This window comes from Bos mutus, chromosome 15, assembly GCF_027580195.1.
Source record: "Bos mutus isolate GX-2022 chromosome 15, NWIPB_WYAK_1.1, whole genome shotgun sequence".
In the NCBI taxonomy this organism is placed as follows: domain Eukaryota; kingdom Metazoa; phylum Chordata; class Mammalia; order Artiodactyla; family Bovidae; genus Bos; species Bos mutus.
The window spans coordinates 30,058,361-30,080,794 of record NC_091631.1 but is presented as its reverse complement, the minus strand read 5'-3'; the positions used below and the strand labels follow the sequence as shown (position 1 = coordinate 30,080,794).

General features: G+C 54.5%; 1 protein-coding gene across 3 annotated transcripts in view; it reads right to left on the bottom strand.

Annotated features, from left to right (window-relative positions):
• The window catches only part of PDE2A (phosphodiesterase 2A), a 68,780-nt gene that overhangs the window by 8,312 nt on the left and 38,034 nt on the right, over positions 1 to 22,434 (bottom strand). For all 3 annotated transcript variants that reach the window (XM_070383788.1, XM_070383789.1, XM_070383790.1), the window contains 12 exons: positions 14,076 to 14,185; positions 13,261 to 13,316; positions 7,982 to 8,041; positions 7,018 to 7,171; positions 6,735 to 6,787; positions 6,476 to 6,550; positions 6,332 to 6,373; positions 5,728 to 5,796; positions 5,327 to 5,457; positions 1,301 to 1,412; positions 783 to 822; positions 581 to 644 (listed from right to left, as the gene is read on the bottom strand). In XM_070383788.1, the coding sequence (XP_070239889.1) occupies positions 581 to 644; positions 783 to 822; positions 1,301 to 1,412; positions 5,327 to 5,457; positions 5,728 to 5,796; positions 6,332 to 6,373; positions 6,476 to 6,550; positions 6,735 to 6,787; positions 7,018 to 7,171; positions 7,982 to 8,041; positions 13,261 to 13,316; positions 14,076 to 14,185 (966 nt within the window). The remainder of the gene's footprint in view (positions 1 to 580; positions 645 to 782; positions 823 to 1,300; positions 1,413 to 5,326; positions 5,458 to 5,727; positions 5,797 to 6,331; positions 6,374 to 6,475; positions 6,551 to 6,734; positions 6,788 to 7,017; positions 7,172 to 7,981; positions 8,042 to 13,260; positions 13,317 to 14,075; positions 14,186 to 22,434) is intronic.

Sequence of the window (22,434 nt, the reverse complement as noted above, 5' to 3'; positions counted from 1 at the left end):
ATGGATAATTTTTTTTTTTTTTTGCTAGCACCTACCATGTACCAGCTGCTGCTGCTGCTAAGTCACTTCAGTCATGTCCGACTCTGTGTGACCCCATAGATGACAGCCCACCAGGCTCCCTCGTCCCTGGGATTCTCCAGGCAAAAACACTGGAGTGGGTTGCCATTTCCTTCTCCAATGCATGAAAGTGAAAAGTGAAAGTGAAGTCGCTCAGTCAGACACTGTATTAAGAGTTGAGGACCCACGGCCTGCAAAGCAAGCAGCGTGCCTGCTGTCATCGGATGTTACAATCTAGTGAGGGACACAAGCATGAAATAAAAAATCACGCAAGACATGGGTCCCACAGGAAGGCAATGGAGGGGACGTCCCTGGTGGTTCAGTGGTTAAGACAACATGCTTCCAATGTAGGGAGCGTGGGTTCAGTCCCTGCTCGGGGAACTAAGATCCCCCATGCTGTGCAAGCCAAATAAATTATGACGACAACAGAGGGGGGAAAAAAGAGGGGAGGAAAAGAGAGGTGATGACTGAGGGCCAGGGTCTCTCTCTCTCTCTCTCCCTACTCCTGGGTGGATTCACTCACATCTCAGCATTGCTGAGGTTCCTGGCCTCTGTGATGATCTCCTGGAGCAACACGGAGACGTCATCTGCGGGAGGGAGAAGCATGGGGGACTGTGGTGAGACCAGGCTGGAGTGCTGACAAGCCTGCCTGCCTCCCCTCCTCGAAACACCAGTCCCCCGACTCCCACCCCATAGCCAGGCATGGAGGAGGGCAGTGCACTCACCCAGATGAGTGAAGAGGTTCTTCGCCACTTGGAGAAGAGCCTGGAATGGAGAAAAAGGAGATCACAGGGAATCAGGTTGCAGGGGTTCACCCTCTCCAGCCCCCTGCCTCCGTCAGCCTGAGGGTCTTCTCATTCTTTCCCTAGGGCTCGCGGGACAAGCCGGAGACTGAGAGAGTCTAATTGTATCATTTGGCTCTAAGGGAAGGAGTGGGAGTTCTAGTCACAGGGAGGGTGAGCAGGAAACCTGAGCGTCCCGTGTACGGTCCCCTTGGACTCTAGCCATCCAGATGTTGTTGTGATGCCCAATCTGAACACTAGAGGGCGATCGCATACTGGGCCTGCAGCCAGAGGTGCCATCCTGAAGAGCTCCAGTTCTCCTCTTTAAGAGACTTCCAGGGGCCTAGGTAGTCTCCCCACCACTGGCCCCAAAACCCATGGGCTTTTCCCTTGTGGATGACTCTCTGGGGCTGAGAGCTGGGGGAATTGGCCCCCGAGAGCAGTCAAGGCAGGCCACGCACCTGGCACTCACACTTGAGCTTCTGCTCCTTCTGGAAGGCCAGGGTGCTGGTGAGCACTGTGCTGGTGTAGTGGAAGCAGTGCTGGATCACGTGCTCGTCCTGGTCTGTGAACCTGCCAGGGTCGGGTGGTGGGGGTCGCCGCAGAGGGACAGACCACAGACTGCTCTCCCCACTCCGCCTCACCTCCGTCCCTCCAGAAAGCCCACCCAGAAACCCACCAGCTCACCTCACCCTCCTCTGCTGGGGCCGCTCACCACCCAGGCGGCTTGGGCCAGCTTCCGCCTCAGAGTTGGGGGGCTTCTAGGGAGTGGGCTCTAATCCTCCTCTGCCCCAAATGTGTTTTCCTCCTCAGACTATTGCTTCTCAAAGCCAGAAACTTCTCAAAGTCTCCCTCCTCTGACTTCAGATTTACCCAGACTGAGGCTGAGTCTTTCCCCTCAGACTGGAGACTCGCCCAACTGCAGGCAATGTGTTCTCCTGCCCCTCTCCCCCAACCTCAGGGAGGGGCGGTGGCACTGCCCTGTCTCATCCAGCTCCTACACTGTCCTCCATTCCCTGGAACCTGCAGGCCCCGATTTGGTGCCTCCACAAGTCCTGAGGTGGTTGTGGGCAGGGCAGTGCCCATATCATATTCATGGAGCTGGCAGGCATCAGACAAGATGGGCCTGAAGTCCTGAGGAGGTCATTCAATCCGGCCACCCAATGATTTATCACCAGGGAGCTTTGTGGGACTTGGGCTGGGGCGGGATCTGGGCTGTGGACGTGGGTAAGCCTCTCTGGATGGGGATCACAGGGAGATGGAGTATTCCTCAGAGACTCTGACCATTTCTCAGCCCCAGATTTCCCTGCCAAGACCCCTCCCCATTTGGGGGCTACCTGCAGCACTCCTCTCTGCTGGGGTATCCCCCACTCATGCTTGCCATCCAGTGATTCGGGTCTAGACCCCAATCCCCACGGTGCTGTGTCTGTCTCCCCACCTTCCTTCCCACTCCATTTCAGGCCCCTTCATTTGGTCCCACCCACCTCTCTCCCCTATTCTATGGGCGTCTCAGCCTCAGCCACAGTAAGATGCTCATCATTCTGAGAAAACCTCAGGCTCTTTCATACCTTCATGCTTTTTCTCACACTGTTCGCTCTGCCTAGAATACCTTTCCCACCGTCCCCGCTCTGTGCCCTAAAAATAAACATCAAGTCTTGAAGCCAGCCTTGAACTCTAACTGTATCACCCCCTATCCAATGCAGAGCCTGGTACGGGGGAGATGTTTGCAAAGTGTCTGCTAAAGTCTTAAATGTACCTCTTCCTCTGCCACCAGCCTCATCGCACTCCCAGATGAAGGGATGTTCTCAGGCTTCCAGGATGCTTCTCTACAGTGCCTGCTCTGAGCTGAGCACCACCTTGGCTCATGCAATTATTCAGCACTTACTCCCTGAAAGATGTGGAACCTAGAGATGACCTTGTCTCTGCCCTGAGCCTCAAGGCTGTCACCCAGTTCCCATCTCATTTCCCTTCTATTTCCTCTCCTCCAGGTCCAGGACCATCTCAGAACCCAGGCTGGCAGCCAGAGGCCACAACCCTTGCTGGACTTCCCACTCTGCACTCTCCCTCCCAAAAGGCCTACCCAAGGCCATCCAGCCAGCACAGGGTCAGACACACTAGGTATTCAATGTGTGCTCACTGAGTGGCACAAATACTCCCACACCAGGATGCTCACCATTCCCCATGACACAGACCCCCATCCTCCCTGCCTCAATTAGTTCTGCCTTGTTCCTGTCTTCATTTCCCCAGGCCTCCAGGCTGGCAGGTCCTGCTACTCAGACCTGACTCCCAGATCTCTGCTCCACCCCTGCAGATACTATCCTTGGGCTTCTGACCCCTCTCTAGTCCCAACATCTCCAGTCTCCACTTCCTGCAGGAGCTCTGAGGCCTCAAACCCAGCTTGCCAATTTGGGCCCCAGGGGCCAAGCATCTTGTCAGCATCTCTCTGTGCCGGGAGCCAGAGTGAGGAACTCCACCCGTGGCAAAGGTCATGAGGAAGGAGGCTTGGCATATGCAAAGGCGGGATCGAGCCTCAGGAGTCCCCCTGGAAATTCTAGAGCATCTACCCCCAAAACCAGAGTCTGCCTACTTTACTGCTTTGTGCTCTCACCTACACCTCTGACTTTACAGGGGGCTGTCCCCCACCACCTCTCTCTGAAATAAGAGTTAACTTACAGCTCCAGTTAATAAAGTTCCTGTGTGTGACAAGTGTTTCAACCCACAAACTCCTTTGGAGGTCCTCTAGCCTGCCTGAACAGGTTCTTCCAGCCACATGTGATTGTTCACAGCCTCCCAACTGTGAGAGGCATGAGATGTTAAAAATGTCTAAATCCAGATTCCTTTGAGCAGTTAAAAGATTGATTAGAAATTGTATTGGTGAAAGGTTTTTCACTTGTTGGGCCAATGTTTGCTGCTAAGTTTCCATATCCCTTACCTACTGTGTCCCTGGGAGTGTACTGATTAATATAATTGGTGTATAGGAATGTAAGTAGTAGCTTTCATGTTTATAACCTTGGACCCTTGAGTTAATTCTTTTCTTGTTATAGCCCACCACACATTTGCCCTGTTGGAATGCAACTTTATCTAATGCTTTTGGAGGGTGGCGCCTGACTTTAGAATAATCACCTTTAGAGAAAAATAAGTTTTCTGAAGAAAGGATCATAAAATGTTAACAGTCCTCCTGGCCAGAAGATGACGTAAATCACCTAAACTTTTGCATATGATAAGTTTGCAGGAAGAAAGCCTGGCTTACTGCTGACTCTACCCCTTCCCCCATTATCCTCTATGCACAACTTAAGGTATAAAAACTACTTTGGAAAATAAAGTGCGGGCCTTGTTCACCGAAGCTTTGGTCTCCCCATGTTGTTCTTTCTCTCACCTTCTGGCTGAATTCCCATTTGGAGCATGGAGGCTCGTCAAGCCTACTAATTTTGCCTGGGCTTCTAAGATCTGACCAGGGAGGCCTTAGTGTCTCCTCTCCTTCGGGAGAATGGGAGGACGCCTGCAGCCTACGTAGGTGATGCAAATTCCTTGTCTTGGAATTTTATTGGCTTTCCACGTAAACCAAGTTATTCAGCCTCTTTTCTCCACTGAATTTTCTCACTGAGCTATCCTTATTTAACCACTTTTTATATCTTTAATTCTATCGTATCCTGATTGCCGAAGCTGTCTCCCCTTCGAATTCCCTGGATCCTGCCGGGGCTGGACCCCGGCATCTTTGCATCCTGGAATCAGAATGCAACCCCTCACCTGCCCACTACTCCCTACTGCTGGGCATGCTGGACCAAGTGTGGCAGTATTCACATCCTGAATGTGCCCCCAGGACAGATGTGGCTAATCACAGCACTGTTTCTCACTAAACTAATACAATGCTTCAGGCAGCAATTAATGAGTTGGTGCAGGAACATGAAATCTGTGATACCACTTCCATACCCCAAATCTGACCTCAGTTCTTGAGACATACTTCCTGACTAAGCCTGTGTACCTGACTCTTGTCCTGCCCACCCTTCTGTTTCACATGATTCTTACAGCTGCCTATCAATGCCTCTGAAGAGCCTCAGCTTAGCCCCACCCTCATGCCTATTCCCTTGAGCCACTGTCCACAACATCAGTGATGTTCTGGGGGTCCCAGAGAGTTCACCCATCCTAGAGCACATCGCTCCTCCATCAGTTACCAGCAGAAATGCTAATACAGGGATGGCAAGTCGGGGGAAGGCCAGTACCAAAACATGGATAATCCAAACTGTAGGAAGTAGAAACGAGAAGGGGAACTTGTTTGGACCTCAGCATGATTTTACAAAGCCCAGTGGAGCAGCAATAAGGGTCTATTGCTCTCATAACCTCAATCTCTTACACAGACAAACCATTCAACCCACCACTGCTAGAATATCACCCCCTGCCCAGTGCCCTTCCTACACTGCTACCCGAGTCAAGTCCCGCCCAGCCTCTCAGCTCCATCTCCTGACCCACATCCCTTCACCCAGACTCACAAGTCTCCTCCGAGCTTGTTGAAGGCACAGGCCAAGGCCACGACCTGGTCAGTGGCCCGGCTGATGACAGGGACACAGAGCATGGCCTGCACCTCACAGCCCAACATGCTTTGCAGCTGTTGCACATCCTCCTGCAAAGGAGAAGCAAGGGGGGAGGCAAGTCAGGGCAGGGAAGGAAGAACATGCTTCCCTCCCACACCCTCCACCACACTCTGCAACAGGAGGGTCTGAAGGGCTCAGGCAGGGTGGGAAGTGCTATGACACAGGGTGGGCTAGGAGAAAGTTCCTGGGTCTTGTCTCCCCTATTCCTAGGTTGCCCAGGCCCAGAGAACCTGGCCCTGGGGACTGGGCAGAGGGCTCTCCCCTGTCTCCTCCCCTGGTCCAGCCAGGCCATGGCTTACGGAGGTGAGATCTTTCAGCTGGATAGACTTCTTGTCTTCCACCACTTGGCCCAGGCGTCCTGTGGTCAACTGAGGGAGTACGGAGAGCCAGTCAGGGCCCAACTCTTCCCAAGATCAGGCCATGTGAGACCTCTCCCCTCATCAAGTCTGGAAGTTTCAACTACCTCTTCAGTCAGTCCAAATCGTGGATGGAGTCAACATTGAAGAGTGGGGGAGGGGGGTGGGGAGAGTAAGCTCTTGACCAGAATCCCCTATGAAGGACTTAAGGGTCTTCCCTAACTAGGAGAGAAAAAAGCAGAATCCAAGGATTCTCACTGATTCTAATGGATTCTAAGAGAGCCAAGCCCAGAGATACTTCAACAGAAGTGACCTGGCCCCAAGTAAACCTTTCTGTAGATTGTGAGTGATTTCTCTTAAGGGATCCTGATCATGAGAGGTTGTGATCTCTCATAACGTTTCTAAGTAGATCTGAAGGTCCAGATAATTCCATCAGATTCCAAGAGATTCTAGTAGATTCCAGTCTCAATGGGCAGATCCCAGGAATACCTGGTCCACTTTAACTGCTTCTGCAGACTCCAACACAGGGGACAGACACAGGACTCACCGGAAAGCTGATCTCTTCCTCCAGTACTTTATCTCCAATGACCTGATGGGCAGAACGACGTGGGCTGGTTAAAGGACAGACAAGGTTTTTCCTCTCAGAGACCCAGGTCCCTCTCCCTGCCCCACAGTGGCTCTGGGCCCTCACCTTGCAGGAGAGCTGGAGATTGTCCTCGGATACCAGCAGCAGGCAGCAGCGGGATGCCTGGGTCTCCTGTTGCAGCTGAGAGGGAGGGACACAGCGAGGGGCTGACCTCGCATCTGGGAGATCCCCACTCCCCACCCTTTGCCTTTCTGAGGCTCGCAGGTAAGTGGAGAAGAGAGGACATCTGAATCTGTACTGAGATGGAAGCTCAAGAGGACTTCCGTCCCGGGAGGAACACAGTGGTAGGGGCACAGGGACTCACATATTGGAGGACTTTGAGCTGCAGGGAAGATGCATCCAGGTCGTAGAGCTCCCCTGCGATGGCGGGGCAGGAGTCAGACAGATGGCCCACAGATTTCCCACAAGGGCGTGCACCCTCCAATTCCACCTCCCACCCAGTTCAGGATCTCTTCTTCAGTTGCTGTCCCAGCCAGCCCCCGGCCGCGCCCCAGCCGCAGGCCCCGCCCACCCACGGACCTTCCCACCCGTGGCTCCGCCTTCACAGGTTCGCGCCCCGCCCCTCCCCGCAGCGGCCAGGTCCTCACCGCAAAGCTGCAGGATCTTTCGGTCTTGGTCTGTGTATGCGACCCCACCCTTCTGGTCTCCCGCCGCCTCCTCCGGAGGATTCTGGGTCGCTTCCGGGGCCACGCTGGACTCGCGCTGCTGCAAGGCCTGCACCCTTTTCAGGGCCACCAGGGTCTGGGGCGGGCGGAGCGGTCAGCAAGCCACACCCCCCACCTTTATCGCCCTCGCCACCTTGGGACTCTAGCCTTGGTTTGAGCTGTTCCCTCTGCCTGCGGTGCCATCGCCCTCCACCCCCACACTCCAGTGGGCTCCCTCTTTCCCCGGAGAGTCCCTCGGTCCATGATCAGATAAATACTGGGTTTGTCTCCACCCCTAGCCCCCAGACTCTTCCAAGGCAAGAACAGGGTCAGATTGCTCTGTCTCTAGAACCCATGGGGAGTCGTTGTCGTTGAGTTCTTGTTAAAGTCACAAAATCATAATCTCAAGGAAGAGCCTCAGTATCATTATGTAGATATTCCTTCTTCGGTTCAGTTGAGTCGCTCAGTCGTGTTCGACTCTCCCCAACCCCATGAACCACATCATGCCAGGCCTCCCTGTCCATCACCAACTCCCAGAGTTTACTCAAACTCATGTCCATTGAGTCGGTGATGCCATCCAACTATCTGATCCTCTGTCGTCCCCTTCTCCTGCCTTCAATTGTTCCCAGTATCAGGGTCTTTTCAAATGAGTCAGGTGGCAAAGTATCTGACTCGCCTAATATCACTAGTACTCTAAGTAGGTCAGTGCTATCCTTATCCTGATTCTCAGATGTAAAACTGTGGCTCAGAGAGCTTAAGTGACTTGCTCAAGGTCACATAGCCCAAAAGTGCGACCCTGGAACCCAGCTCTGTCCATCTCCCTGGCCAGATCATCTTCCCATCAGCTGTGATGAGGGTCTAAAGCAGCCCCCATCCCCCATCCTACCCCAGCCCTACCCCCACTTACATGCTTCTCCACGGCTTGCAGGCTCCACTCCTCATTGTCACTCAGCTGACCACAGTGCACCTGGAGGGGAGAGAGAGGGGAACCAGCTGTGACCTCCCCTAGCCTCTTGTCTCTACCAGAGCGCCCTCCCTATGCCTGACACACACCTGTCCCCACCAACACATACACACTCCAGTCTGTGGCCTCAATGATAAGTCCATCCTCGGAACAAGCAGATGGCTGGGAAATCCCCTCCTCCAGGAAGCTTTCAAGGGCTAATCCAAAGAAGTGGAACTTTTCTGATCTCTGACTTTTCAGCCACTGTCCCATCTATAGCACAAGCCAGGTGTATAGTGAGGGACAGGGGGTGACCTTGGACCCCCTCTCCATCTCTCAGTCTATGGAGCTTTTCAGGCCCTGATGATAGAATCAGTATTATTAACTTCAGCCTCCCAGCTCCATCCTTTCTGAGTTGGGATTTGAGCCAACCCTAAGTCTGGGATAGGGGAAGAAGCCCACCATGTACAATACATCTGTTGTGCCTAAAGAACTCAGGAAAATGGATGGATAAAGGAAGGAATGAATGAATGGAGTGACAAGGTACTTTGCCTTGCATGTGATTCTCACCAGCCTGTAAGTCAAGCTTCCATCTTTCAGACAGAAGGCCCAGAAAGGTTGAGTGACTTGCCCAAGGTCACAGAGCAGAAAATGGCAAAGTTGGGATAGCACTGCCCATTCCCTCCCCTTCTCTGCCCACATCTTCCCCTCTCCAGATCCATCTTCATCACCCCACCCCTTGTCCTGTCCCTCTCCAACTTCTCTGTGTCAGCCACCTGGAGTCCCCTCCGCCCATCTTTCATCCTCTGTGAAGTCTCTTCTCCCACCTCTGCTTGGGTGCTTGGTGAAGAAAATGGTGGGGGCGGTGGTTTGCACTGCAGGCCCTGACAGCAAAGCTCCCCACCTGCGTCACCAGCTTCCGGACACCTACTCAGAGCTGCTCACCACCTGCGGGACTTCCCACAGTGCTTGCACTGGGGTCCCCTCCTTCATCCCCCCCACTACTCAGCAGCCCCTGCCTGCCTGCCTCTGTTCTAGGTCCCCTGCCAGGAGCAGATGGAGAGGAGGAGACCAGCAGGTTCTCAGGAAGCTCACAGCCTGGCTGGGGGGGTGGGGGGATGGAGGAGGGCGATATGATGGAGGGGGGTATAGAACTTCATACCTGGGGAAGAAGAGGGCAGACTGACTGGGTGGGAACTTAAAGGCTGTGGGAGCTCAGAGGGGGAGGGCACCTGGGGAGCTTCCAAAACTGGCACTGAAGTCTGGGAAGACAAGCAGAGCCCAGAGAGGATGCTGCAGGCAGGAGGCTGCTGGGTAGTAGGTGGTATGAGGAGCTGAGGACCCAGGCAGGGGGGCCGTCCGTGGTACAGGGGGAGAGCAAGGCTAAGGAATTGGACTTTAACTTGGTTGTACTGGGGATTCAGGGCAGACTTTAGCATCTGCAGACCATGGTCTACGAGGTAGGGAGAACTGGACAGAGCAATAGTCGAGGCAGGAAGACCCGGAAGAGGCCTGGGCCACCAATGGTGTGGAAGGTTAGGCTCCAGATGAGGCTCCATCTATGATTCCCATAAGACAGGTTGTTGAAAGGGGCTGGGAGCATGGCTCATTTGCATATGGTTTACAGAAACATGTTGGCATTTTACTATTAGTAGATGGGGGAGGACATCCTTCTTGTTCCTGCCACCTGGACTCATCTCTCAGAAAAAGGGAAGGTTGGGACCCCTCTAGGGCTGTGGGGTTGGCAAAATAGCCTGGTCCCAGGTCAGAGCTGGGAGGCTGAACGAGCCTCAGAGGGCTGGAGGGAAGGAAGGAATCATTGAGTCCTCTCCACCTGCTGGGCTTGCCCCTCCCTGCATGCCTCATGGGCTGCCTCCGCCCATCCCAGCCACCACGTGCACAAACACAGGGCACACTTTCATGGAGACCCTCAGTGCCCCCCAACACACACACACACACACACACACACTGTCCCATAGAGATATCAGGCATGTGCATACCTGCACACATACACAGTGCAAAGACATCCACACACTCACAGTGACTACCATGCACACGTGCGCATTCACACCTGTACACAGGATACTTGAGTTCACATACTGGAGAGCCATGCACACGCTTCTGCCCATCCCTGCCCCCTCCTGATAAGCAAACATAATCAGCACACACACACGCACGCACACACACACACACACACACACACGGCTCCTTGCCCACCAACAGAACGCACAATTGTACCTACTCTTGCTAACTAGGGGGCGGGTCTACGACCCAGTGGGAGCTCTCAGGAGTAGGGACCGGGGCGGCAGAGAAGGTTGAAAGCCCAGCAAAGGCCCACCCCCTCACCAAGTTCAACAGAGCTAAAGGACACCCCTTCCCCCAAGTAAGGAACTGGTACAGCTGGCACAGCTCAGAGAAAGAGTGGGCACAAATCACACATCAAATGCCAGAGACCAAAGGCTCCCTGCTCCTCAATGGGACTTATTATCCCAGAATCGAAGAGCAGAGCCAAAGACTCTGCAAAGAATCTGCAATCAAGTCACCCAAGCTGCGAGCTGCAGGAGCCCAGAGCTCTGCGCAGGACGGCATGTCCCTCAGAGAGCCCTCTGCTGACCCCATCTCTATCAGGCCCCAATATTCCTTGCAGGGCTCCCAGGTTTCCTTGCTGTCACTTGCCATCATTTGCAGTTCTCTCTTTGTTTTGCTCATTTGTTTAATGTCCGGTGCCCTCACCCCTCCAGACTGTGTAGTCTGTGAAGGCAGGGCCCGTCTGGTCTGTCTCAGTCACTGCTGCTATGTTCGCATAGCACAGTGCCTGGCAGTGCTCAAGAAATATGCCTTCAATTGATGGATGGGTGAGTGGATGGATGGAGGGATGATGAATACAAGAGCAGAGACCCAGAGAGGGGAATGGGGCTTGTTAAGGGAGGAGCTGGTGAGTCAGCCCTCCCAAGTGATCTGCCCTGGGTACTCCCTTTACCCTCTAGAACCTTAGTCCTTGGGATCTGGCAGCAGTGGCGAGGTCTGGGGATGCCTATGCTGTCTCTCAGAGGATGTGAGATCCTGTGGCCCCAGGAGCATAGGGCAGGGAGGGGCATGGAGCAGCCGGACAGGATCAGCCAGACAGGATGTGTCAGACCTGTATGCTCTGGGGAGGGGATGTCCTGGAGAAGAACATTTCCACTTGAGTAGGAAGGGCCAGGCTTGGAGGAGAGGAAGATTGCAAATAATCCAAATACTTTTCAAGAGCTCCTCACTGCCCAGGGTGTTTGAGGAGGTGAGCAGACAGCAGTCAGGAACTCCTGGCAGCCACAGGTAGCATCCTGCTCACCAGCACGCACCCCACTCCTCAGCCTTGCTGTGTCACACTCTTCCCCTCCACACTCCATCACCCTGACTCGGCTCATGCTGGTCCTAGAATATCCTATCCCTTCTTCTCTGCCTGTTCCCCCTCCCGCCACGTCCCAAAGTCTCCACTGTGAGGCACCCCTTGGCCCTCCAGCATTATTTCATTTGGCCAGTAGTGGTCTGAGGGTGGCCCTGCCTTCCCCGGGACTGAGGTTCTAGAAGGCAGGAATGAGTCTGACTCCTCTCTCTGCCTCAGCACCTGTCCTGGGGCAGGCAGGGCCCAGAGCAGAGTTTTGCTTGGGTGCCATAAATTTAAGTGATCTGACCAATCCCCGTTGCCAACACACAGAGCCTTTCCTACCCCCAGGAGAAGGCTGAAGCCTGAACTCCTGGTCAGACATGAGCCACGGTGAACAGCGCTCACAGCAATCATCCTTCTTCCCGTCCACAAGACAACAACCTTCCAAGCATCTTGCCATTGTAGGAGCTGCTTCCTTACTAGCCCAGCCCTCACAGCCCCCGACACAGGAAGTCCTTCTAGGAACTTGGCACCCCAGACCCCTTTCCCTCAACAGAGGTGGGCGACCAAGCCATCGCCTCCCACGCCCCACCTCTGCACAGCGTGCCTAACCCAGGTCCTCCTCCAAGCGACCAGCTCTGGGACAGATGGGGACCAGAGGAGGGAAGCAAGCGGCGCTGAGAGCTGGGTGCCAACGGCAGATCCTTTCCCTGCGGGAACAGGAGCTGGGGGTGGCGGAGCAGCTTGCGGGAGAAACCAAGGGGGCCGCCTCCCCCTCCATCAGGCAGATGGGGCTCCGAGAAGATCAAGTCAAGTGTCCCTTCCTTCCTCTCCCCGTGGCCGCCCCCCGCGCCCATCGCCCTCCCCCGCCAGCAGCTCGGGAAAGGTCAGGCGCCTCGGAAACCTTTAATTTCGTTTTAATGAGCTCGGGAGGAGTCCCCCGGCGGGCGCTCCGAGACCGGCTCATTTATCTGTCCGCGCCCTTAACCGAGGCGGTGGTCCTCTCCGCGGAAGTCGATCCCTAATAACGGCGATTTGAGGGCGCTAACCCTTCGGTTCTAAGGACTGGACACAGATTTTGAGGGTGCACTTCCCCACGGACCCTCAAAACCTGTGTCCAGTCCTAAGAGATTGGAGGAAACACAGAGCCGGGACCCCGCAAAGCTCACCCAACCCCACAGGGGGAGCCGAAAGCGGGGAGCTCCGCGAGGGGGCAGCAGAGAGCAGGAGGGGCCCTGGCTCTGGGTGCCGCCGGCTCAACTCCCTCCACCCAGCAGCGACCCTCCTTCCAGCTGAGGCCCCCTCCCCTCCAGTCACCCGCCCCAGGAAGCCCGCCCTGTTGCTTGGCATCTGTCCCAGCCTCGGATGTGGGTCTGGCTGGGGCTGGACGCCTTCCCAGGCAGCCCTGCTCCGGGGGCCTCCTCTCCTCAAGCCTCCCAGCTCCAGTCACCCCCATCTCTGACTGGCTTTCCCACATTTCTCAGTCCGGTCGGTGGTGTCTGCACATCCCTCCTCAGTGTCACTCGGTCCTTTCCCACTTGGCTGCATGCATGGCCTCTTGGGACACTGCCCCCAACCCGTCTTGAAGGATGTCTTGGTCAGAGCTGTGTCAAGGCTCTACCAGGTAAGAGTCCAGATGGGGCTCGCACATCCCTCCACAAGTTGCTGATGGGCAGGCAGCTTCATCCTGCCCATTCAAGGTAGGGCAGAGGGCTCCTCCCAGACTCCTCCCAGACCTGCGTTTCCCCCATCTCCACCCCAACTTGCTGTTCAACACACACATACACACACACACACACACCCCAGCTCCGTCCAGTGCTCCCCCCCTTTCTTCCTCCCCTATTCTCTTCCCCATCCCACCCACAACTGCTCTTACCAAGATGACAGCTGCCACAGCCCCGGCCTCCTTGTCCACCAGCGGTATGACCAGCACTGAGGGGGAGAGGGCAATGAGGTGGTCCCGTGGGGCCAGTGAGGCTCAGAGGTACTGAGCCAGGACCCAGGGAGGGAGACGAAGACACAGACAGGGAGAGGCTGGGACAGAGACACAGAGAGACCCAGAGACCCAGAGAGACAGAGAGATGGGTCCTGAGGCAGTGACAAAAATGACCACAGCAACAACCCCTGCGTAGAAGGAAACCCCCGCTCTTGGCAACCTTCTCATGATCCTCCCAGCAACCCTGGGATGGAGGGAGGCAGGTTAAGGCTGAGCACCCCTATTTTACAGATGGGAAACTGAGGTCCAGAAAGGGGAAGTGACTTGCCCAAGATCACACAGCAAGTCAGGTCTCCTGACTCCCAGTCTTGTGCACTTTCCACCTCGAGACAGAGGACAGAGACCTAGAGAGACTGAGACACGAAGCAGAGAGACATGCGGACAGGGGGCATGGAGAGGAAAAGAAAGAAAAACAGAGAGTGACAGAGAGCGTGACAACTTCAGCCCATCTAACCACCAGCACAAGCAACACCCCCTCAAGGCAGGTTCTGTTGTTCCCATTTTACAGATCAGGAAACTGAGGCTCAGAGAGGTTAGTAGCACAATAGGGAGAGAATTAGATGATGGGTTTGCTGGAAACACAGAGCAAGAGAAAGAAGGAGACAGAGAGATGGAGACAGGGATAGAAGACAGGTATGGTCTGGGGAGCAGGGGCCACAGTCCCTCCCTGCCCCTGCCCAGCTCCCAGCCCTTACCTTGGGTGTCAGGAGCCAGTGGAGCCACCAGCCTTGCCAAGGGCTTCCCAGGCAGGTCTGAGGGGCCCAGTCCATTGCAGCCCAGCCGCTTCCGGGAGATCACAGCCTCTCTGAAAAGAGGATACGATTCTACCTCTCAGTCTCTGGGCTTCCCAGGTGGTGCTAATGGTAAAGAATTCGCCTGCCAAGCAGGGAACACAAGAGATGAGGGTTCAACCCCTGGGTTGGGAAGATCCCATGGAGAAGGCCCTGCAACCCACTCCAGTATTCTCGGCTGGAGAATCCCATGGACAGAGGGGCTTGGAGGGCTATGGTCCATAGGGTTGCAAAGCATCGGACACTACTGAAGCGACTTAGCATGCACACTCAGTCTCTGGATCAAAGAGGAACAGGCCCCAGCCTGGGGACACACAGCGGGCTGGACCCTGCACATCTGTGAGAGTCTGGACAAGCTGAGCTGCTGCACGGTGGATATGACGAAGGCAAAAATCAGAGTCTCAGGAGAAAAGGGAACCCTCCTGCACTGTTGGTGGGAATGTAAATTGATACAGCCACTATGGAAGACGGTATGGAGATTCCTTAAAAAACCACAAACAAAACCACCACATGACCCAGCAATCCCACTCCTGGGCATATACCCTGAGGAAAGCAAAACTGAAAAGACACATGTACCCCACTGTTCATTGCAGCACTATTTACAATAGCTAGAACATGAAAGCAACCTAGATGTCCGTTGACAGATGAATGGACAAAAAAGTTGTGGTTCATATACACAATGGAATATTACTCAGCCATAAAAAGGAACACATTTGAGTCAGTTCTAATGTGGTGGATGAAAGTAGAGCCTATGATACAGAGTGAAGTAAGTCAGAAAGAGAAAGATAAATATTATATACTAACACATATATATGGAATCTAGAAAGATGGTAGTGAAGAATTCATTTGCAGGGCAGCAATGGAGAAACAGACATAGAGGACAGACTTATGCGCACGGGGAGAGGGGAGGAGGGTGAGATGTATGCAGAGAGTAACACGGAAACTAACATTACCGTATGCAAAACAGAGAGCCAATGGGAATTTGTTGTATGTTTCAGGAAACTCAAACAGAGGCTCTGTATCAACCTAGAGGGGTGGGGTGGGGAGGGAGATGGGGAGGAGGTTCAAGAGGGAGGGGACATATGTATACCTATGGCTAATTCATATTGAGGTCTGGCAGAAAACAACAAAATTCTGTAAAGCAATTATCCTTCAATTAAAAAAAAAAAAAAAAACCCAGAGTCTCAGACCCTGACTCTGCCCTCCCCATGCAGAGGAGCAAGCAGCTACAGTCTGGCCTCTGGTGCCTCCTGCTGGTAGATATGGGAAAGGGTACAGCACAAATCCCACAGAGCAAGTAAAAGCCAGGGCTCAGAGCTAGGCTGTCTCGGTTAAAGCCTACCATAGCTACCACTTGATTTGGGGCAAGTGACCTAACCTCTCTGAGCTTTCCAGGGAGATCTGGGGTGGAGAGTAGAAATCGAAACATCAGAATCTACAGAAAATCATCTGGAGCAACTTTTGGTGCTAAGCACAGGAGGGGGACTCCAGAAGTTAATTACGCATCCCTATGTGCATATTCCGGAGAAGGCAATGGCACCCCACTCCAGTACTCTTGCCTGGAAAATCCCATGGATGAGGAGCCTGGAAGGCTGCAGTCCATGGGGTCGATGAGGGTCAGACACTTTCACTTTTCACTTTCATGCATTGGAGAAGGAAATGGCAACCCACTCCAGTGTTCTTGCCTGGAGAATCCCAGGGACGGGGGAGCCTGGTGGGCTGCCATCTATGGGGTCGCACAGAGCCGGACACGACTGAAATGACTTAGCAGCATGTGCATATTTGGAGAAGTCAATGGCACCCCACTCCAGTACTCTTGCCTGGAAAATCCCATGGATGGAGGAGCCTGGAAGGCTGCAGTCCATGGGGTCGATAAGAGTTGGACATGACTGAGCAACTTCACTTTCACTTTTCACTTTCATGCACTGGAGAAGGAAATGGCACTCCAGTGTTCTTGCCTGGAGAATCCCAGGGACGGGGGAGCCTGGTGGGCTGCTGTCTCTGGGGTCACACAGAATCCGACACGACTGAAGCGACTTAGCAGCAGCAGCAGCATGTACATATTAAAAAGCAGAGACATTACTTTGCCAACAAAGGTCTGTCTAGTCAAAGCTATGGTTTTCCAGTAGTCATGTATGGATGTGAGAGTTGGACTATAAAGAAAGCTGAGCGCCGAAGAATTTATGCTTTTGAACTATGGTGTTGGAGAAGACTCTTGAGAGTCCCTTGGACTGCAAGGAGATCCAACCAGTCCATCCTAAAGGAGATCAGTCCTGGGTGTTTATTGGAAGGACTGATGTTGAAGCTGAAACTCCAATACTTTGGCCACCTGATGCGAAGAGCTGACTCATTGGAAAAGACCCTGATGCTGGGAAAGATTGAGGGCAGGAGGAGAAAGGGACGACAGAGGATGAGATGGTTGGATGGCATCACCAACTCGATGGACATGAGTTTGAGTAAACTCTGGGGGTTGGTGATGGACAGGAAGGCCTGGCATGCTGCACTGCATGGGGTTGCCAAGAGTCGGACATGACTGAGCAACTGAACTGAACTGATGTGCCCACGAAGTCCAGTCAACCTACATAGATGAATTCCCAATGATCCCATAGATTAAATACCATTGTATTTTCCATTTTTCAGGTGGAGAAACTAGTGTGCTGAGAGGTTAAGTAACTTGTCCAAAGTCCCACAGCTAGCAAGAGGTAGAGCCTGGACTCGAACCCAGGCATTTGGCACCAGAGCCCATACTGCTAACCAGCACGCTTGAGTCTTCCTAAAGACCGGAGGGGACTGAGGCTCCAATGGGGACTGATGTGAATGTCAAGGAGGCATAGGGCATCGGTGTGATGGGGGCAGGGGTGGGAACTGAGACCGGGTAGCCTGTGGTAGGAAGAACGAGCTTCTCTCTGCCTTCACCACACATTCCCACCCCCACCCCCCAGCCTCTGGCTCTTCCTGCTTAATAAAGCGCCTGAGTTTTCACCAAATGTCACTCCCTGATGATTAATTGTCCTGGGTTCTTCATCCCTCATGCTGCCTCCACTTAATTGTGTTTGTAGGAACTGCCTGGCCTGGAGAGAAGAGACGATTGCAGGGCTGGGACTCTGATGTGTGCATGTGGAGTCACTCATGGGAGCCCAGCAAAGGTCAGGTGAGGAAACGAGAGGGGTAGTCTGCGAGTCCTCAGATCAGGTCACAGCAGCTAGAGAAATTAAGGACCAAAGAGACTGAATGCCTCAATCAGGGTTATGCAACATTCTGAATCCAACCCATTCACTCCTGGTTCCTTGGTTCACATTCTACGATGACCGCTGGTGTCTCCCACCTTCCAGCCCTCACACCTGGACTTTAGGTTTCTGGAGGGCCTGATTCCAGTTTTGAGCTGTCCAACTGTGCCAGTCACCCCAGGAAGGAACAGGGATCTAGGGTGGCAGGAGGCAATGGCAGCCACGTTTCCAAGTGACTAAGTTGATAAAGGCTGGGGCTTCGTGGAAACAGGAATTGGCCTTGTTGACCCTCAGCCAGACCCCTTGTAGCGGACCCCACCCAATCACTTGGCCTCAGGTAAGCTAGTTATCGGTCAGCCACCAGGTGGCGCTGGTCCCTGCACTGCTGGTCAGTAAGCGCTGCCGCTTCATCTCAAGGACCCCTGACTCCTCTCTTCCCAACCCCCAGACTGTGGGCTGCCCTGGCTTCTCTCCTCCTACCTCCCCACCCTGCCCTCAAGCCAGGACCCTGATGAAGGAATTGCCCCGAGCTTTTCTTCTCTTCTGCACAAGACTCCCCTTCTGTGCTCATGGTCTCATGACTCTCCAGCCCCCAATCTCTTAAGCTCCAGGACTCAAAGTCCGGCTGAAGGCCTGCCCTGGGTGCCCCTGAAATAGTCAGACATCCCCCCAGTCCTGATTGGAACTTATTCTCTCCACCGCTTCCCCGGAAGTAGCACAACCATCCACCAGGTCCCCTGCAGCTTATCCTCAAACTGTCCTGGATGTCTCCCTCTTCTCACCTCCGCATCCAATGGGTGATTCACTGCCCCTGCATCCCCACGGCTCTCCCCTGCTCTCCATTCCCAAGCCACTGCCCAGCTCAAATAGACACCTCTCCCCTAGACCTGCAGCAGCCTCTCTCCTCGCCTCCTGCCTCCTGTCAGGTCCCTTAAATCCAGCCAGAGTCAGGGCAGATGTCCTAACTATGGGGACATTCTGCTTAAAGCCATTCCACAGAGTATTTGTTTATTTCACAGAGTCCCTCTGGGTCAAGTTTGGTACCGAGCACCAAGAGAAGAAGAGGAGTCATGGTGTCGTCCAGCAAATGAAGTACAGACTCAGGCCTGAGAGCAGAGATAGGAGCCCTGACAAAGGAAGGAAGAGCAGGCCCCCGCTGACCCAGGTGCAGGACAGAAGTGGGATCAGAGAAGGAGAAGGCTTCCTGGAGGAGGAGATGCCTGAGTTGAGGCTTAGAGGACACACAGACGTTATCAAGGCAGACAGGAAAGGAAGTGCAGGTGGAGAGAACTGCATGGCAAAGGCTCAGAGGAAAGAAAGAATGTGTGTCCACCGGCCTGGTGGCTGCAGAGAGTCACAACCCTGAGAAACTAGGCTTGATCCTGAGGACATTGGGAGCCCAGAGACTTGAACAGGACAACGTGAAGGTCAGGTTCAATTTCAGGCTGATCATGCTGGCTGCTGAGTAAAACTCTCACTAGAGAGGGAGAATCTGAGAGACAGAAACTGGGTCTCGGTGAGGGCCTGCAGTCTCAGAGGTCCCTGGAACAGCAAAAGGGAGGCTGCGCTGGGGCAGGTCAGCCTTGACTGGGTCCAGATCTTCCACCAGGCACTGGGCCTTCCAAGGATATTCCACCCTCAGGAGTCCCCCCCCACACCTTGGAACTTTGCTCTGTAACCCACCCTCTCCTGGCCGGCCACATCCCAGAGCCCTGGGCAGGGCTGTGCCAGGCCATGCCCACCTCAACCCACCCTGCTATGAGCCCTTTTCTGCTGCCTCACCCTTTCCAGAACTGCTGACCCCCTAGAGGTTTCAAAGATGCTGAAAGTGGGTAGGGGACTCCAAGGCTGTGTCTCCTCCACCCAGTCAGGGCTGGGGCTTCATCTACTGCTCACATCCCCTCCTCATGTCTGCCTGCTTGCCTGCCTGCTAAGTCACTCAGTCATGTCCGACTCTCTGAGACCCTATGGATTATAGCCAGCCAGCCTCCTCTACCCATGGGATTCTCCAGGCAAGAATACTGCAGTGGGTTGCCGTGCCCTCCTCCAGGGGATTTTTCTGACCCAGGGATCCAACCCGTGTCTACTGCGGCTCTTGCATTGCAGGCGGATTCTTTACCGCTGAGCCACCGGGGAAGCCCCCCATCCCCTATGACGTCCCCTCAACTCAGCACCCCAACCCTGCCTCCTCTCCCCTCCTGACTGCCTCCTCCAACCAGGATGATGTTGGAGGGGAGGGAACGCCACAGCCCCAGGGCCAGCTGTCCAGATTGAAGGCTAATGACTCAGCCCTGGTGCCTGGGTGGTCATGGGCTGCCCCAGTGAAGATAAAGACAGATGGACACAGAGTCAGGAGAGGAACGGGCGTGGACTTTATGACGGTTCCGTCCCTTTAACAACTATTTGCTTAGCGGAGGGTAGAGGAAAAGGCTCTCTGTCAGTGGGGTCAATGGCCTGGAAAGAGCACCAGGCCCTCTTCCACTCCTCTGAGCCCCTTCTTAGGTCAGGCCGCCCTCCCCTGACAGAGCCCCCCACCTCCAGGGGCCTCATCTTCACTCTCATCTTTCATCCCTCTTGGAGACAAATTATGATTCAGGCCAAGACCCCAACCCTCCTTTCTGTCTCCCTCTCCCTCCCCCAGAAAGTGAGACTCCACAGAGATGGAACAGACTGTTCTCTGTGTCCCTTGAGATCAATCAGAGGGACAGACGGAGTCTGCAGTGAGTGGGGACCCAGTCAACTCTGAGGAAGAAATGTCTCTCAGGGTTGGGCCCCTGGGCCCCCCCAGATGGTGGCAGAGGGAGACAGCCAGCTGGGACTGGGGTGGGCGGTGTCTCCGCTTTAGTCAGAAAGGCTTTCACTGTACTCAGCAGGGAGTAATCAGAGGCTTTAAGATGGCAGGAGACACAATGAGGAGAGGACTGAAATAGGCTGATTGAGATAGAGGCGGGGCACAGAGAAGAGAGAGGAGAAGGCTTCCAGGAAGCCTCTCACCCAGGCAGCCCTCCAGGATTCTCCCTCCCCAGCCCTGAAGCACCCCCCCTGCAGCCTCAGGATTCCGAGCGGCAGCCCTCAGACGTCACAGTGCCCCAGCTTATCAGCGCGCAGAAGCATGGACTGAGGCCCGGGGAGACAGCAAGAGCTTGTGACGGCAGCCATGCTGTCCTGGCTCCCAGCCCAGGGTTCTTCTCGTGGACAGACCCAGCCCCTAGGGAGGCTTCCAAGGCCCAGACACCTTTTTTTGAAAACTGAATCCTCCTTAGTGCTGGGGGTCTATGGAGTAGGCTTCCTAGCAGCCCTCAGGCTGGGCCCTGGCAGAGAAGGGAAATGGGCTGGTCAGGGTGGAGATGGTACATGGAAGGACTTCACGGGGGAGGAGACAGCACGGCAAGCACAAGGAGGCAGGGAGCCCAGGACGCACGAGGGGATGAAACGGCATCTGTGAGCCCGCGGAGGGGTGCAGGGCATCACGGGAAGGGCTGGGTAGCTGGTGGGGCCGCCTCACTCCCCCCTGGCCCATCTCCACCCTGCCTCCCCACACCACTCTGGGCCCTTATCTGTCTTTATGATCCGTCTTCACTTCACACCTGCTGCTGTTTGCCAGCCCTGCCGGCCCTCCATGGTTTCCTGGAGGAACACCCCCTCCACTGGGCATGGCCAGCACTCAGGCTCCACCTTGGGCTGGGGCTGGTGCCTGGTCTCCCGACGGCGCACCAGAGGGCCCTTCAGAGAGCCACAGAGGGCACCTTCAGAAGGGAAGGTAGAAGGGAAGTAATTTTCTCAAAGTCACCCAATGAGTAAATACGTTGGGACTTGGGGGTGGGGGGCAATCAGCAATCATTAACCTCCTACTGTGTGCTGGCCCTAGGCTAAGCCCTGGCATCTATGATCTCAGTAAGCCCATAGGCAGGGCCCACTGTTATCTTCATTCTGTAGGTGAGAAAACAGGTTTGGAAGGGGCCCCATTGAGGCAGGGATGGGGCAGGGCTAGAATCCAGGCCTGTCTGATTCCCATTTGAGTGCCCTTGCCCTTGCCTCTTCCAAAAACCTCTGTCTCTCAGTCCAAGCCGAGGAGGTGGGCTCACCACTACACAGTGAGTGGTTGAGTGGGCAGAGCACAGATTTCAAAAGAGGGGACTGGCCTGAACCTTCATCCCTATACTTGCTGGTGGGACGCCCCACCAGCCTCACCAGCCTTGTCTCCTCGGCCTCCTAGGATTTCTGAGCCTCGTGTCCCAGCAGTCTTCCCCCCTCCACTCAACTCTGGGCTAACTGCATTGGAACATTTACTTTTAATTGCTTTTTTTTTTTTAGTACCTTTTCCAAAGGCATTACTGAATCTGAAGTGGCCGGAGGTGGGGCTACTGAAAGGGCTTCTGATGCTGCAGAGGATCTGAGCCCCTCAAAGATGCCTGGACTGCAGCCCCCCCGCCCCACTCCAGCTTACACAGGCTCAGAAGGAGCAGTGCAGACCCTGAAGGATGCTCCCCTCTTGCTGTCTGAGTCTACGATCCAGCATCCCTCTCTCAGGAGAGCCTTCCCAGGCTGCCTTGAGGAAACTTACTGGATTGGATAACCTCACATTAAATAAAGTTCTTGAGGATTAGGGGTAGGGGTACAGGCTCAGAGGAGAAGAGGGGACATTATAGCATTTTTTCCCTTAAGATTCTGAAGACCTCCCAAGCCTATCCTGCCATCTTACAGATGGGACACTAGAAGCCAGAGAAGAGCATGGCTGCCTTAGTCCACACAGTCCTCGAGAGGAGAAGTTGTCAAACGACGCTAAAGGGGACAGTGTCACCTACCTGCCCACCCTGTGGGAAAATCAAATGGGAGAAAAGGAGGTGGGAAGGCTCAGAGCTATTGGAGAGGCACCATCCCCTTCCATGGGGAAGTGCCAGAGGATAGAACAGCATCAAAGAAGCCAGGATTCCACGTGCCGGGGGAGGTGGTCTCAGGACCACCAGCACCCCCAGTATTAGGACCTCTGGCATCCCCCAAAAGCAGCTCTTTCCATGGCCTCTGTGACAGGTGTC